At 25.1% G+C, this 17,494-nt stretch overlaps 3 protein-coding genes across 6 annotated transcripts; all 3 read left to right on the top strand.

Moving 5' to 3' along the window:
* The first annotated feature begins 311 nt into the window (after window positions 1-311).
* beta4GalT7 (beta-1,4-galactosyltransferase 7) lies at window positions 312-3,238 on the top strand. The gene is made up of 5 exons (XM_015512250.2): window positions 312-737; window positions 847-1,031; window positions 1,097-1,332; window positions 1,399-1,545; window positions 1,606-3,238. The coding sequence occupies exons 1-5, from the start codon at window positions 656-658 to the stop codon at window positions 1,862-1,864; spliced, it is 909 nt and encodes a 302-aa protein (XP_015367736.1). The 5' UTR covers window positions 312-655; the 3' UTR covers window positions 1,865-3,238.
* A 1,160-nt stretch (window positions 3,239-4,398) lies between these two features.
* On the top strand, window positions 4,399-9,198 carry LOC107164429 (uncharacterized). Of its 2 annotated transcripts, none has more exons than XM_015512255.2 (5): window positions 4,399-4,529; window positions 4,613-5,256; window positions 6,085-6,182; window positions 6,249-6,322; window positions 6,704-9,198. In XM_015512255.2, the coding sequence occupies exons 1-5, from the start codon at window positions 4,513-4,515 to the stop codon at window positions 6,774-6,776; spliced, it is 906 nt and encodes a 301-aa protein (XP_015367741.1). In that variant the 5' UTR covers window positions 4,399-4,512; the 3' UTR covers window positions 6,777-9,198. The 2 variants fall into 2 exon arrangements, with proteins under 2 accessions (XP_015367741.1, XP_015367740.1); XM_015512254.2 differs by having other exon boundaries at window positions 4,414-4,529; window positions 4,592-5,256.
* Window positions 9,199-10,801: 1,603 nt separating this feature from the next.
* On the top strand, window positions 10,802-17,363 carry LOC107164437 (protein TRC8 homolog). Of its 3 annotated transcripts, none has more exons than XM_015512271.2 (10): window positions 10,803-11,202; window positions 12,485-12,674; window positions 12,744-12,999; window positions 13,076-13,404; window positions 13,468-13,664; window positions 13,877-14,132; window positions 14,201-14,430; window positions 14,490-14,736; window positions 14,796-15,119; window positions 15,441-17,363. In XM_015512271.2, the coding sequence occupies exons 3-10, from the start codon at window positions 12,786-12,788 to the stop codon at window positions 15,555-15,557; spliced, it is 1,914 nt and encodes a 637-aa protein (XP_015367757.2). In that variant the 5' UTR covers window positions 10,803-11,202; window positions 12,485-12,674; window positions 12,744-12,785; the 3' UTR covers window positions 15,558-17,363. The 3 variants fall into 3 exon arrangements, with proteins under 3 accessions (XP_089084490.1, XP_015367757.2, XP_015367756.2); XM_015512270.2 differs by lacking the exon at window positions 10,803-11,202 and adding an exon at window positions 12,231-12,408; XM_089228364.1 differs by lacking the exon at window positions 12,485-12,674 and having other exon boundaries at window positions 10,802-11,202.
* The last annotated feature ends 131 nt before the right edge of the window (window positions 17,364-17,494 follow it).

A 17,494-nucleotide genomic window follows, 5' to 3' on the forward strand; every position in this document is an offset into this window, starting at 1 on the left:
CAACTAACAAGTAACTTTGTAAGGAATAGCAAATAACAATGCAATAATTGTTTTGCCGCCAAAATGTTAACAACCTAATATTGAAAATGAATTTATTTTTGAGGTTAGATTACAACATAAGCACTTTATGGCTTTGGCTTGGGAGATTTATTTTATTTCATGGAAGACAATTTGTTATTTTACAGTTACCATAATGTTTCATACCTTATACCTACCTTAAATCGGGACTTTGGTTAGTTAGGTTAATAACAAATTATATTTTGTTATGAATTGTTATCTATTTTGTTAGAATTTATTTTTTTATCAATGTTTGAATATTTTTCGTCAGGACTCTGGAAGACGTCTGAAATGATTGAATATTAAATTGAATGAATCAATTTAAATTAATTTTTTCTCTATTAGGAAAAATTTTTTTAATTTACAATGATCGAAGAATTAATTACTAAAAGTTTCTATCGGGTTAAATGTACTTTCAGTAGAATTGAAATAGGACTAATTTAAATTTTAAATATAAGTGCTAATTACAATCAATTAGGTAAACAATTTTATAAATTCTTATTTTGATGGTCGTATATCAATTCCAATGTTCCTGGTTCCATGTTACTAACAGAGTTATGAATGTAGTAACATAATCTTTAGTACAAATTTCATAATCATGATGTTTAAAGCAAAAATTTTATTAATTGGAATCATACTCACTTTGGTAATCACTCTATTATTGTCACTGCTATATGTGCGTAAGTACCTGTTTTACGAAGTTATTATTACTATCTGATGAGCGTCTGTGAAATGTTAAATATTTAGTGTTAATTTTTATTTTTAATAGGTACTTGAATTATTTTTTAGGAGAACTTGAGAATGGCGGAAATATACGATTACGAGAGCAGGCTTCTACTATTTTTAAGGGCAATAAACTTGGAGTCATTATACCATTTAGAGACAGGTTTGATGAGCTCCTAGCATTTGTGCCACATATTCATTCATTCCTTAAAAACCAAGATGTAAACCATGAGATATTTGTCATCAACCAAGTAATCAAACTGTTATTCAAATGTGATTAAAAGTATAAAAATATTCTTTTTTATATACTATTCAGGTTGATCAGTACCGTTTTAACAGAGGTTCATTGATCAATGCTGGGTTTAAAGAAATAATGTCAACATACAGCATGATTGATTATATAGCTATGCATGATGTTGATCTATTACCTCTTAACCCCGCACTCAACTATCATTATCCTCCAACTGGCCATGTTAACCACATAGCTGCACCTCATTTACATCCACGATACCATTATGCTTCATTTGTAGGTGGTATTCTACTTATTACCAAGTATGTTATTTATATTTTATATTTAAATAATTAATTGATTTATTGGCATCTTTATAATTTCAATAGAGAAGACTTTAAACAAATTGATGGCTTAAGTAACAATTATTGGGGTTGGGGACTTGAAGATGATGAGTTCTATTTACGTCTTAAGGAAGCTAAGATAGGTATTCATAGACCAGGAAATTTAACAACAGGCACATCAAGTACATTCAGGTAGAATAATCAATTTGTATAATCATACATATTTTAAATAAGAAATGTTTTTTTTTTCAGACACAATCATGATCGAACTGTTAGAAAACGCGATATGACAAAATGCTATAACCAACGTGAGGTTACAAGAAAACGTGATAGACACACTGGATTACATAATGTTAACTATTTTGTAAAAAAGAAACATGAATTGCTCATAGATGGTGTACCTACACTAGTATTAGATGTAGAATTAAAATGTAATAAGACTTTAACACCTTGGTGCTTATGTTCAGAGTATGGTGTAAAAAATACAAAAAATTTAAAAAAGAGCAAGTAAAATATTATATTTATAATTCAACAATTAAGGTTGAGCTTAAAATTACATTTTATCATAATGTTGATATTGCTCAGATAGTACAAATTTATATTTTATAACTTTAAATACCAAATTTTACAAATTTGTCACTAAAATTTAAACATTTATTATTTTAGTAAAAAAACATTGAATCTGAATTAGTTAAACTTGTCTATTATATAGTATATAATGCAGATACTACAACTACAATATTATATGATAGCTAATCTAAATAAATTAACACATAATGAAATAGCCAACTATATTAATTATTATTAGTTCCACAAAATTAAATATTTTTAGCTTCTTTTAACTAAACACATTTATATATTTATTATATAGTGAACATGATCACTATTTGGTTGTAAGGCAGTACATTAAAGTAGATATTTGAACTTAATACAATCAGCATATAGAGTTCTCTTGTATATATTTACTATACCCCATGATAATTAACATGAAATTGTGTTCAAATTATTTATTAGAGTCAATTTGTTCTAGAAAGTTCTATAAATACTAAATACTCTTCTTATATATACTATATTTATAATTAATTTATAGGCAATGCTTATATGCAAAGCTAGCCCATGAATATCTAAAGACAGCAGCATTACATGGTGTAATTTACACCACTATTTGTTTATCTCTTCTAGAAAGTTCTAGATACTATCACCGTGGTCCGTGAGTCACACGAATACTCAAAATACCCTATGCAATTATATGGAAGTATGTAAAGTTATTAAAATAATTGTACTAAACATAACCTATAGCACTTCTGAGGTCATGAGGAATACTTTTTTAAATAATTCATCAATATCCAAACAAACATATATACAAATAATTTTTTATAACAGTATTACTAGTGTATATTTGTCGTATCAGCTATTTTTTATTGTTGAACATTCATTTTCACTAGATAATATCTATTGTATTGATATTTGATTTCACAATTAGAATGATTCATGAAGTATTTAAATGTACTTAAAAAAAGTATTGCTTATGCATTAAAAGCAAAAAGTTCACAAGGGTCATTAATGATGTAAATCCGTCCCTAAACTAGTAAATATTTAAGCACTAGAAAGATAATCCTTATTATAATTGTGTTCATGTAAGTCAATAATAAGCTATAAAATATTGATTTTTAATTTATTTATAATGTTTGGTATCATTAATTAGATTTTCACTTTTATGTTATTTTTATTATTATAAATATTATTGTTGTTATTGTTGTTGCTGTTTTACTAATGTTATACTAGATTATAAATATATAATAATTAATTATAAATACATAAATATTGTGTTATTAGCAAAAAGTTGACTTAATATTTTGGCTTATAGTAAAATTCTGTCTTGTTATATTATTTTGTTTTAATACAGAGTATGCTAAGATGTTTGAGTCATATTTTAAATTATTATAATCTCTGAACACAATAATATAATTGTAATTTACTAAACTATAATAATACAATTTAAACATCTTAGGAAACTAGATTTTACATGTCATTTATTGTATGGTTATTTTTAGTTTTATAATTTTTATTGATTATTGATCTCATCGGCCATATTAAGCTATAATATTTTTGTTACCAAAAAAAGTACATTCAGCAATTGATTTTTTTTTTTTATTCAATCATAACATTATATTATTATTATAATAGTTGCTCAAATTAAAAAATAATAATAAAGATAATTTTTATATTACATAATAATTTAATGTACCTTAATAAATATTAAATAATCTATTATAAATTTAATGAGACTAGCTACAATTTAAAATTTTTTGTCTGCTTTATTGTTCATAAATCAATTTATGAAAAAATAAAGAATCCATTTTTTGTATTTAGATTCTCATAACATAGGTAACCAATTTATAATAAACATAAAACAATTGTGGCTTTTGTAAGATTTGTTGCTATAGATACTTGTTTCTATTATTAATATATAGGTATAATAAGTTTTTCCCCTATAGTTTTTACAGTATACATTTTATAATCAACTATAATTTATGGAATCATATGTCTAATTATTTATCTGCCTTGTTTAAATAAGAATTAAGAATATAATAAATTGTATATTTTTAATAAATATCTAGTCATCACTTATCATACACTACTATTTTTTTATTCACATCAAATCAATTATTACTCCTTTTATTAAGACATTTTTAGTAACAAATATTAATTCAATTGTTTTTCTTCTGAGAGAAGTAAAAATTAAATTAAATTTTTTAGTTCACACATAATAACAAATTGATTAGGATAAATAAAATACATTATTCGCATTTTTTCTGTTAATTTTTATTGAAGTTCTTTCTATTAATATAATTTTGTAAGCTTTATTTTTACTAATTAATGTTAAGGTTCATTAATCATTAACTGACTTACGGGTCTCATCGTTATATAAGTTAATATTCATAAATAGTATGCAATATATATGTGTACCTACTGTATAATTTATATTTTTCTTTGTCATTACCATTAACTGTGTTATCATAATTATTATCATCACACATTATCAGTTAATTTAATATAATTATTATTAAAATGATTCATTAGAAATTTTGAGTTATTATTTGATTTCTAGTTATGAGTTGACAAATTTGGATTTTATTGTTTTAACATAAATATAAAATGTTCAACTCTAACAGGTAATAATTGTACTGTAATAAAACTGACTTCAATTTAATCTATGTATTTATTTATATTTTAGTGTGAATTCTTTTAATTTCAGAACCAATTTGTCTGACTATAATTTTGAAAGAGCTTCTGCTAATAATAGAAACCACTATAACAGTACAAAAAAACCCAAACCTTTGAGATCAAGAAATTATTCAAAGGTCGAAAGTCGGCCACCAAGTTGTAATGAACAAATATCTGAATTCTCTCCACACCAGTGGAATCACTCCAATCAACGATTATATCCTACAATGTCAGACTCTGCTGTATGTGGTTATCCTGTTCCAGTTAATATACCTATCGACCCACGCTTCCATACCTTGTATCCCATTTATCAACCCTACGTGTCAGTTGGTGTTGGCAGAGAATATCTAGAACCCAGCCAACATATGTCATCCAGAGATCAATTTACTAGTTTACCTCCTATTAATATTGCAGACAATGAATCTGAAATGAAACGCACACATAGTGATCCAGGTTTAAATAACCAAGATGATAAATTTGAACTACTTAGCAGTGAATCAGACCAAGGATCGTATGATACCTACTATGCTAATGAAGTGGCAGAACTGAAAAAAGATAATCAGAGGCTAGCTAATGAATTAGAATTAGTAAAAATTGAATTGAGAAATTTAAAATTGGATATATCAAGTAAAAATAATGACAAATGTGGTTGTACAGATCCTGGATCTATTACAAGTAATTTTAATATTTAATATGAAGAGGCACTGAATTTAGTCTTTTATATAGGTTATTTTCTCAACCATTACTCGTTTAATAAAATTAATAACTAAAAGTTTTGGTAATAATCAGTGTTGGGAATAAAGTTAGGTTACAAGTTACTGTTTATACATAATTTAAATTACTTTTTGGTAGTAATGTTACAAAACTACTCGTTACTTTTTTTTTCTTTTAATATTATCAAAAATTATTGATATTTTATTATGTATATATCAATATATATATGTGAATATTATAACTTGTCTAACTTGATGTCATATAAGTATTTAGTATTTTTATTTATAAATTAAATTGATATTTTTCTTATACCTAATCTTATTGTTTATTTGACATAATAAATATTACTTTTAAAAAAGTAACTTCTATTGTAATTAAGTTAATTCTTAACTTAAAAGAAATGTGACTTAACTTACCCCATAAAAAGTAACTTAAGAGTAACTTAGTTACAATTTTGAAAATTAATTAGTAATTTAATTCAATTACCAAAAAAAGTGACATCCCTAACACTGGTAATAATAATAATGTAGATTCACATTCAAATAAGTTTGATTTATAATGATAGGTTAACTTTAATACACAAAATTTCATTTAGTACCCTCATTGATTCATAACAGCTGTATGTTATACACTACTTTGTCTATTTTATATCATATCTACATTACATGTCATTAACATCAAAACATTCATCTCATCCCTACTGAATTATATTAGTTCATCTTCCTATGTAGACGTATGTAATCTATTTTCAGTTAGGTACATAAATAATAATTTGTTATTTTTGTTTAGGTATTGTTCAAGAAATAAGAGATGCACATAAACTAATGGAACAAGCATTAGAGTCAAAGTTAAATTCATTTAATAATGCTAATAAAAACATAATTACTGTAAGCAATTTTTACAAAAAAATTATTTTGCTGTGAACAAATATCACTAAATACAATTTTTTACAGAATGATAGTTCTCAATTGTCATTGATAAATGAGCGCCTAGAAAAATTAGAAAAATCCAGTGACAAATCAAAAAGGTAAAACAATAAGTCTAATAGTCACGACACAGTTAATACTATATATTATGTTGTCTTTCTAACTAATATGTAGCCATATAGCCATATTAGAAATTTTATTAAATAAAGTTCTAGTGCCATTGTACACAAATTAAATTTAACTTAAAAAAATATTTTATATAAAAACTGTTCCCAATTCTAATACTTACTTTAAAAATAAAATATCTGTTAGTAGTATTTTTTACAAATTAAATCATAGATTACACATTTTATAATAATTCTTTTAACTTAAGACATTTTCACATTGTTCTAATTTATAATATATAATGTTAATACATTTTATACTTATAAAGTATTAATATATACATATATATATATATTTTTTTTTTTTTTTGATTTTAGAGTGGACTCAGATAAAGGATTAGTTAAAATTAATAACTCTTCAATAAAAAGCTCTAATGTCACAGCTTTGTGAACTTATAAATAGATAAAAATAATCAAATATAATAACAAATAATGCCATTAATAATTTTACCTAATATTATGTTAATTAAAATGTTATGAGCAATACTTAATCACAGATATTTAACTATAAATAATGTAATTGTTATATTAGTTAATAATATTTTTATATTAGCTAAAGAGTAATGAATATTTTGTAGCATAATGCATTTACATTTATTTTATGTGGCCTTTACTTTTACTGAGGTTGTATTCAATGATACATAGATTTAATAATATAGTATACACTTGAAGATTCATTTTAACGCTATTTATCTATTAACTACATATTTTTTTTATAAAAAGTTGTGTTATATTCAATAGAAATATTCCATTTGCCTTTTACGTTTTGATTAAAATAAAATTCTTAATATATATATACAATATACATATACATTCCTTCCACAATAAATATTAAAAAGTGTTTTATAAATTTTTATAAATAGTTAAATTTCTTTAAATTAAGTACATAGGTATATAAGTAACTGATTGTACATTCTGAATAAGTTTAATAAGTATATTTAAAACATTCATTTAGTGTATTTTAATATTTAGTTATTTATAAACTAGCAAATAGTATTATTTATTATTGTTCTTTAATTATTATTCTGTTTACTGTTAAGACTGCTGAACTTAACACTATAAATATTACAGTATATAGTTAATGTTTTGTTTGAGTTTCAATAAAATAAAGTTAAATATAGAAATAACTGATTTCACATATTTGGTTCAAGATTGAATTCAAAACTTTATTACATCTTTATAGACAAAAAATTGTATATTATTATAGAGAGATTTATTAAAAAGAAAACCCATATAATTTTTTACTGCTTAGTTACATTAACATTACTTCTCTCAACCAAAGATTATTAGTATTCTATAATTACATTTTTAATGTTTCTTTGTATATTCTTTTGCACAGTGCTTTAACAGCCTTAGTTTAAAAAAAATCAAATATTTTATAAGTATTTGTTACAAAATTTGAATTATTTTTATATACATAATTATTGTCTACAACTTGTGGATATTATGAAAAAAAAAATGCTTATGGTAAGACTTGAAAGTGGCTAATAGGTATTACAAATCAAATTAATTATAAAAATGTGTTATCATTGATATTTCTATAAAATTATTATTTTTAAATATACTTTTATTAATATATTATTATTACCTATTATTAATTGTTTAACTTTTTATTATTCTAATAATGTCTTAGTCTAAATTGAGTTAGTTTGTAAAGATAGAACTATACTAGAATAACTTTTAAGTAGTATTATTATAAAGTTCCAATGTGTTATATAATTATATATATATAAGATTTGTACATTTATTTAAAAAAATATATATATTATTTTTACATAATAAACCTAAAGTATGCAAATTAATGTAACAATACATAATGCAGCTATGTGTTTTATAATTTTTAGTTATTTTTCATTTTCTGATAACTTAGTAAATAATATCAATCGAGGTCAATTATAATAATTGATGTGTAATGTATTGTATTATCAACCAACATATCTAAACAATGAACTGAAATAATGAACATATTTAAATGATTATTATAACTTGAAATAAACATTTTATTTTGTATAAGATTTTTGTTAACGAATTTGTTTGATCGATTCTAAAATGTAATAACTAAAATGAAATCAAAATAACCTTTGATCTTATTCTTGTACAGGGTAAAAATTAATTGTGATAAATATTCACTAAAAACTCTTAAGAGAATGTGATACCCGCATGTGTTGTCGCCGTCTTACAAATGCGTAACATGGTACATTTTTCGCTCAGCAGAACACGTGTAGCTCCATTAACTTAAAAATTAGAGTGAACTAACCTCTTATAAAATTTAAAGGTAAGATTATTATCTAGACAATCTCATATGCTTTTTATTTTATATCAAATTTAAAGCGAGTTATGAGTATTTTAAAATTGTGAATTTTTTGTGCATCTTAAAATACTCATAACTTCCTTTAAAATTTAAATATATTAAAAAGCAATATGAGGTTGACTAGATAACAATCATACCTTTAAATTTTATAAGAGGTCAATTTACTCTAATTTTTAAACAAACGGAGCTACACGTGTTCTGCTGAACGTAAAATTTACTATATAATGCACTTGTAAGACAGAGACAACACATGCGGGTATCACGTCCTCTTAAATAGTAGCAAACTATATGTTTATAATATGTAATTATTGTAATTTATTCAATCTTTTTTACAACAATTATAGATTAACAGTCTATAATTTTTGTATTTTGATAATATACGAATATACTATATAAATATTTGTATTGTTATTATTTCTTAGTTACTATACTGTTACTTATTAAGTATTATTAATATGTTACTGTAATTTGTAATTATTAAATCCATTTTATGTTACAATAACAGTCAATATTTATAATTTACTTCGTACAATAATATACGTTTTGAATATTGAAAAATAAAACTAATAATATTGTAATTCTAAACATTTGATTGTTTTTCAAAATACCTATAATTTTACAAATCAGAAATTATAGTATATTTTTTTTATAAGAAATACAAGCACGGCCAAAACATTAAATATTAAAATATTTCAATCATTCCAGTGAAATTGCCTTTGCCTCATTATAAATGCTCTGGTACAGTGGTACGTTAGTATCCAGCAATTTTCCCCTTCAATTTGACCTTAAATTCCTAATCTGTCATTCTCCAGCCTTTCACTGTTGTTTGTTATATTCACAAAACAGCAGGGTCGAGTTAAGAGGGGGCCTATGAGCCACAGCTTGGTAAAATCTTGGGGCGCCTCAATAAGCTTGTAAAACCGCTTTTGGTGATTCCCAACTTATATCAGAGAAAATTTAATATTTTGTTTCAGGATACTATTTTTTTAATGACAAGTATATTATATTATAATAAACATAATTGTAAAAAATATACTAGCAATAACTAATAGTGTAATCTGAGTATTTTTTTCTATGTGGATGGATTATTCCAGGATTCAAATTAAGTAGGTAGGTATGTCAGCAACTTCGTGATACGCATGCCTGTGACGTAGCATTTCTCCATGTGGATGAGTGGTGGAGTTAGGGCAAGTTAGGACAGTCGCAATTTCCAATATAGTAATATACCTATTGGCTAAATGTTCTAATCAAAAATATTATACTATAGGTAACCACTATAACGTAACTATTTGCAACTAGCAGAGAATTCATATACTGATTTATCATACAATTATTAAGTGTTTCAAAAAAATTAACTATCATCAGAAGGAAATTAAATGTCTACCGTGTCATGTAGAAAATGTAATAACATACGTTTACATTAATGTCCATTTCTAGAAAAATCATTGATTTAGTATGTTGTATCATTCTGTCGTATAATATAGACAGTCGTCAATACTCGTCATAATAATAATATTATTATTATATATTATATATGTGTGTAATATAGGTTGGTAGAATTTGAATTGTAAATTATTGGCATAGGTCAGTGAAGCTAGATACGCTGAAGCGACACAAATATTTTCTATATAACATCTCCAGATATACATGATACAGCCATACAGGCGCGGGCAGTCCTGTTGTCGCCGAGTGCTTCGGCGAGGACGTAGATTATACGAATGATTCGGTGATCGTAGTACAGTCTGCTAGGCAATCCGAATTTGTCAGTGTTTTATTTATGTTAGTTTTTAAAAATAATAAAAGTGTTTCCGATCTGAAAACCTCGAGTTGAATATTATTTGAAGTCTACTTCGTTCTTACATTGGAAAAGTACTCAGACACGCAGACCTTTAGTTAATTTGGTTTATGTAAACTGAATAGCGCTATACGGTTGTGGATCCTAATAGAAATTTCCAATTGTAGAGAACCACGTAAAGAACTAAAGACCTCTACAGTGCCTTGCCTATAGTAGATTCACCACGTATCATATCCGTTTGATACAACTGTTGTGTACTTCAACACTACCAACATGTAAATATGAGGGATTTAAATTAAACACCGTATTGATTTTCTATAAAAATTAAATTTGCGATAAATATTAAATAAATGATACACTTCTTCCGAGAAATACCATCATGTTTACTCAAGACATTCTATCTACTCACATTCAAGCCACAATACAAATTACAGGATGCTGTTTTCGATTCACCCAAGTTTTGAAAATACTTAATAATTATTATTTTTCTATTGATAAATATCGGCAACTTAGTCATTAGTATTTTGTGAGGAACTGAGGAGTAACGATTGGTAGAGACTTGAGGAATTCGTATATGTGAGGCGAGGATTGGTCATTAAGAATCCGGGTGGTCATCCATCCGTAATCTAGTAACGACGTACATAATATAATTAAATTAAAACAGTAAAAGGAGGAAAAATGAACAGACTGCTGAAAATGTGCGAACGGCAGGTATGGTAATTTTACTATTTCAATACATTTGCTGTTTAGTGTGTAGATAATAATTAATTTATATTTAAAAAAAAATGTCTATTAGTATTGTTTATTTTTTACATAGACCTATAAAGAACCTATATTATTAATTCTATAATTTTTTTTATAACTGACGCATAACACGTAGGTATAATGGTTTGTCTTTTTTTTATAAAACCTTTTCGGAATTAATAATATAATTGATTTTTTTTTTCTTGAAAATAATTGACTTTATTTGAAAAATTATCATCTATACAGTATGTACAATAAATAATATTAATAATTTACAGACAGTTGACAATGTATATGCTCTATGCTCATGAAGATGAAATCACTAATTTGAGACACCTTTTGTATTTATTATTATTATTATTCCTATTTTATCTTTAATCTATGTTTATGCAGTGTCATGAACTCGTGAAATAATGAAAATGTCGAGAATGCAGTAAGAATAGTAAGATAGGTACTAAGATATATAAATTGTCCGTAATTCATTCGTTGAAATAATAAAAGATAAAATACTAAAATAATTATTTAAAAAAATTATAACTTAATATCATGATTCATGGTATAGAATTAATAGGGGTGGTTGGCAAGTAATTTCTATTGGAGTCCGGATGATTAAAATATTAAATAAATGAGGTCCAACCTCCAACGAAAACAATTATTTTAAAACTAAATATTTTTATAATAGTTATAATATCTTATATGAAGATAAAAAAAGTTTACGGTTCAGATTTCCGCTATATAGTAATCAAGTTGCATAGACATATAAATCCATATATTTATATGTCTATGGTAAGTTGCTGGCCGTTGGCAAGTTTGAAGTTATCTTCTCTTATACATCCTTTATTATCAATGTCTTCTCAACATCGTGTTATCTTCTATACTGTGGTTTTTTGATAAAGTTGTTATTATTGTTATGATTATAAATGATTATAATCAGCTGCAGCTGCTTGCTTGTTGTGTGATGTGATTCTGCGATGAAAGAGTAAGTTGTGGATATCATTACAAATTGCTAATCATAAATTCATATATAATATATATTATATATGTATGTATTACACAATCACCAATTCCTATAGTGTCAGTGGACAGTGGCTATAACTAAAATATACGATTTCGAATTGATGTGTAACTTTGAATAAGTTTGACTTCCGTAGCGTGTAATACCGAGAAAACTGAGTTCCGTACTTTTAAGTGTTACCTTTATTCTAACGTTTAATAGCCATCATTGTAAATGCTCTTTTTTCTGTCACAGCATGTTTTCAGGATTAAATAATATTATGTATTTGTCAACGAGAAAAAAAAATCACCTTGATTAATCAAAATGTATCATCAACGTGATATTTTAAATTATTCACATGTTTTTGACAACAAATAATTTTTCTTCATTGTTGTTGGCTGTACCTGTAGTTATTGATCTATGTTCAGTGTCCTCCAAAGTCCAAGTAGTCATTTACATATTATATGTAATACAATATTACCAATATGTTAATTATTTTTGTAATTATTTTCAGATTTTATGTTGTTTGTGATAAATATTCAAAACCATAGCTATCATGAGTCTCTGTAATTTGTTGAGGGTTCCACCCATATTTATTATGGATGAACTCTTTAAAACTAGTTTCGGATTCCCAGATTTGGCAGATATAGTATTTCCAGAAAATAATGACTTTGTTAATAGCACACTCAGTCAGATTGAGATCAGCGAGTCCACACAATATTACAAGGCCATATTTCTCTCCTTCATCAAAATAATTGTTTCCTGTTTGAGTAAGTTTAATAAATTTTCAGAAAAAAATAATAATTGGTACATCATTGTTCATTAAATTTTATTTTATTTTTCTAGTATTTTGTTCATCATCATGTTTATTTGTTCTACCTGCCAGATACTTATACCTAGTATACTTTCATGTAGTTTCTGTCTGTATTGTACTTCTTTCTTATTGGGCGAACATACAAACATTGAAAGTCATATATGGAAAATACGAAAACTTTGAAACTGATGCATTAAATAAAGATATAACATGGGATGTAGATGGATTTTTATATATTTTTTCAGAATTACAAATCGCACATTTCTTATACCTGTTAATCCGCAATTTAATCCTTCAGTGTTGTCTATCATTAGTATTTGACTTTTTACAAGTCTTTACTACAAATCAATCAATCCATAAAGTAAATATTTATACTATTTAATTGCCTTTCATATGACTAAAAAAAATATATTAAAAATTTCAGGTTTTCAGCTTTAGCTTTACCATACCTACTTTAGTCGCATTTTTACCCGGTACATGGAGACATGGATTTTTGAATACAGTAACGGTGTTATCAACATTGTTGCCATTGTTTATTATGCTAAAAACATTATGGTTAAATCTATTTACAATTACAAATTTAATTCATAATGGATATAATCGGACACGAGAGACCATCAAGTAAGTCAATTATGAACATTATTATTATTATTACTAACTAGTAATTATTATTATTTATATCATGAGACTACAATTAAATATAATCTCAATATTTTATGTAAACTATATATATTGTATACTTATCATTGTTGATGTTTGTATTTGTTTATATTATTCTACAATTTATACGCCAAACTATAGTTTCAAAGGGGATATTATGATTTTTGTTCTAGTAATTACGGAATATCTGCTTTGGTGGAAGTGGAATGGATTCGTCTCCAAATTCCAAGTGTTCTACGAATTTTTTGGGCCATAAGAGTACTGGAACAAATTCTATACCTATTAACTGATATAGAAATACAAAATGAAACATTGTTTGGGGTTGTGAAATATTTGTTAATTAAAGGATGTGATACATTTACTGCAGTTTTAGGAATGACAAGTTTTGTATCATACTTTTGTCATTATATAGGAGCATTTTTCCAATGGGTAAGATGCTGGACATGTATTTAAATGTTCAGATTTTTAAATTATTTTTTTATGTTTTATCTATTTAGGTGCTGTTAACTGAAGATGTGGATGACAAAAGCATTGGTACAATTTCTGCAGTATTATTTTATATACTAGCTTTGCAGACTGGACTAACAGGTTTAGATCCAGAAAAGCGTTTTATAAGACTCTATCGTAATGTTTGTTTACTTTGTGCTGCCCTACTACATTACATTCATAATGTGGTTAATCCATTGTTAATGTCTTTGAGTGCTTCACATAATCCTTCACTTAATAGGTAATAATATATCAATCATTATCAAGAACAATGTAAAGTTAATTTAATTTGTTTTTCAGACATTTAAGAGCACTTTTAGTTTGCGGATTTCTTATAGTATTTCCAATCACTATGTTAACATACTTGTGGTCACACCATTCAGTTAGCACTTGGCTACTAGCAGTTTCTTCTTTCAATATTGAAATTATTATAAAAGTATTGGTATCATTAGCTGTTTATTCATTATTCTTAATTGATGCCTATCGCACAACGTTTTGGGAGAAACTTGATGATTATGTGTACTATATAAAATCATTTGGCAATACTGTAATTTTAAAAATCTTAACAATTATTTCATAATATTATAGTTAACATTTTTATTTTAGGTGGAATTTTGTTTTGGCATCTTTCTTTTTCTGAATGGTGTTTATATTATGGCTTTTGTGTCTGGTGGTGCAGTCCGTGCATCCATGATGTGTATACATGCATATTTCAACATATGGTGTGATGCTAGAGATGGCTGGAGAGTATTTATTAAACGCCGTACAGCTGTGAAAAAAATTGAATCTTTACCAGAAGCAACTAGCGTTCAATTATCTGAATTAGATGATGTCTGTGCCATATGTTATCAAAATATGGAATCAGCAAAAATTACTAAATGCAATCATTATTTCCATGGTGTATGTCTGCGTAAATGGCTCTATGTACAGGTGAATAATTATTTAATAATTTTATACTAAAAATAAAATAAGCTAATCAATAATCTTAGATTATCAGGTATGTTAACGTAAAAAATACTGAATCACTAAAAAACAAAATACTTGTATGCTTAAACAAATAAAATTAGGTACCCTCATAAACAATATTAGTATTTTGTAATAAGTATAGGAATTTTGTAGAAGTATTCAAATGTATTTCAGTATTTAAAAAGTATATTAATATTCTTACTCAAGTACTTCACAAGAATCCCTTAAAAAAAGTTGCATATTTATTTATTTAATTTTTATGTAATATTAATTTATTTGGCTTAGGATCGATGCCCATTATGTCATGATATTTTATACAAAGCAGAAACGTCAAATGTCCAGACACAAGATACAAACCACCTTCAAGATCTCCAAAATGTTATTGATGCTGATAATTCTTAGTTATTTTTTATTGATTGAATTTGATCATAAACCTCTAACAAATTTGACAATTTTAGAATATAATTAAAATATTTGATTTAAAAAAAATTAATAATATACTCTGTACATGTTTACTTTCAAGTGGCTCTAAATTTTATACAATTCATTTAAAAAAATTCTATATATATTTTTAGAATTTTAAATTTAAAATAAAAAGATTAAAAAATTTATATTATTACTCAATATAGCAGTGGCCCCACACAACAAAAAAGGTAGTGTGGCGAATATTAAATTTTAATAGTACCTATTCATATACCTAACCTAACCCTAACATCATATTATATTCACGCATATAAATATTTTTGTGTAATGAATTATCAATAGTATATCAATGTATGATATAGGTGTTCACTTACTATTTTAATCCAATCTCATATTTACGCATGGACTATAGGTACCAAGCTGTGTCATCTACCCAGTAATTACCCCCCATAAAATACACGATTGCAGTCGCTATACTCGAGTATAGGGTTTGGTGCCACTGCAAATTGAGTAATATATGTTATACAGATATTACATTTGCTGAATGTAATTCAAATATTTGTAAATTTTATACCACACTTGTTTAATGTAAAGCTTATTAATTCTATTGATTTATTTTCAATAATTGTTTGAATACATCACTTATATATTTGTTTTATGTTTATATTTATTAAAGCTATATTTTAAATGATATGAATAGAATTAGTAATAATCTGAATTGAAATACCTCGTAAAACATAATACCTATAAATGTAATTAGTTAGGTAATATATTATTTTCATATTTAGGTTTTAAAATTTTTCTTTCAAAAGTAATTCAGAAATTATTAAAAACTACCACCAAGGAAAATATTTAACTATTACATAACTCAAAATCTTCAGTATTAATTACTTATGGTATAATATGTCATACAAAATTAATTATCAATCCCTTACACTTATATCGCATAATAGAAAAAAAAATTTTTTATTTATCTTCAATTTGCTTCATAATTGCTTTTTAGTTGACCAAAAAAAATTATACTACTATAACAGAGTTTTCTATTCTTATACCATTACATTTCAGTCCTAATAAATATTTTAAATATTCATTACATAACAAATAAAATAAAAAAATTTTACGATTAAACGCAAAATACCAATGTTATTTTATATTTTTTTATCAATATTTTTTTATCTTGAGTTTTAAAATATAATATCTAATTAAATGTTTAATGAAAAGGTTCATAGAATATTTGATTGAATCATAGATTTAGTTTAAAACTTAAAATAATTAGGTGTAGGATAAGAAAATCTGGTGTTTAATAAATAATAGGTTAATAATAAAGTAATGAAAATTTCTTTTTTTTTTATGTTAAGTGAACAATTTTTTTTGTACATAATTTTATTTTTATCGAAATTGTATAGATTTTTTTTATTTGTACTTAATTTATATTGGTACTTAAATAACACAATTTTGCAATTAGTTAATTTTTATTCTTTTTACCATCTACTAATTAGTGTTGTGTGTGGCAGAAGTAAATTAACTAATTAATGTAGAAAATTTGTGAAAATTATTCATATCAAACTAAAACTTGTTAAAAATTATTTCTACGAATCAGAATGTAACAATGATTGCTTTGTGATACTTAATTTTGTAATCAATAATCTATTTGTTTATTATAATACAATTATAAGTTGTTACTGTTGTTAGGTTTTTACAAAAATCAATGTTTCCTATTTTTTTGCATGAAAAATTACTTTAAAATAAATGTAATTACTAAAAATACACAATGTTATGTTATTATTTAACTGTTACCTATGTGTTATTTGTTTAATACCTTAAAATATTTTAAATATGTGTACATATTATATTTCTCATTGATTCTTATGGTAACACAATTTTTTGTTAGCTGTTCATTGTTTTTCTCTTGTTAA

The sequence above is a fragment of the Diuraphis noxia genome, unplaced genomic scaffold (assembly GCF_037042655.1).
Source record: "Diuraphis noxia isolate RWA-SAM2 unplaced genomic scaffold, SU_Dnox_SAM2 contig0005, whole genome shotgun sequence".
NCBI lineage: Eukaryota > Metazoa > Arthropoda > Insecta > Hemiptera > Aphididae > Diuraphis > Diuraphis noxia.

What these genes read in the sequence shown, in the direction of transcription:
- LOC107164429 (XM_015512254.2), top strand. An exon ending in AGATCCTGGATCTATTACAA is followed by an intron (nt 5,257 to 6,084) that starts GTAATTTTAATA and finishes ATTTTTGTTTAG; the next exon opens with GTATTGTTCAAGAAATAAGA. An exon ending in TCCAGTGACAAATCAAAAAG is followed by an intron (nt 6,323 to 6,703) that starts GTAAAACAATAA and finishes TTTTGATTTTAG; the next exon opens with AGTGGACTCAGATAAAGGAT.
- LOC107164437 (XM_089228364.1), top strand. Translation starts at nt 12,786, where the DNA reads ATGAGTCTCTGTAATTTGTTGAGGGTTCCACCCATATTTATTATGGAT. An exon ending in CAAATCAATCAATCCATAAA is followed by an intron (nt 13,405 to 13,467) that starts GTAAATATTTAT and finishes TAAAAATTTCAG; the next exon opens with GTTTTCAGCTTTAGCTTTAC. An exon ending in TAAAATCATTTGGCAATACT is followed by an intron (nt 14,737 to 14,795) that starts GTAATTTTAAAA and finishes TTTTTATTTTAG; the next exon opens with GTGGAATTTTGTTTTGGCAT.
- beta4GalT7 (XM_015512250.2), top strand. Translation starts at nt 656, where the DNA reads ATGATGTTTAAAGCAAAAATTTTATTAATTGGAATCATACTCACTTTG. An exon ending in AGATATTTGTCATCAACCAA is followed by an intron (nt 1,032 to 1,096) that starts GTAATCAAACTG and finishes TATACTATTCAG; the next exon opens with GTTGATCAGTACCGTTTTAA. An exon ending in GGTATTCTACTTATTACCAA is followed by an intron (nt 1,333 to 1,398) that starts GTATGTTATTTA and finishes TAATTTCAATAG; the next exon opens with AGAAGACTTTAAACAAATTG.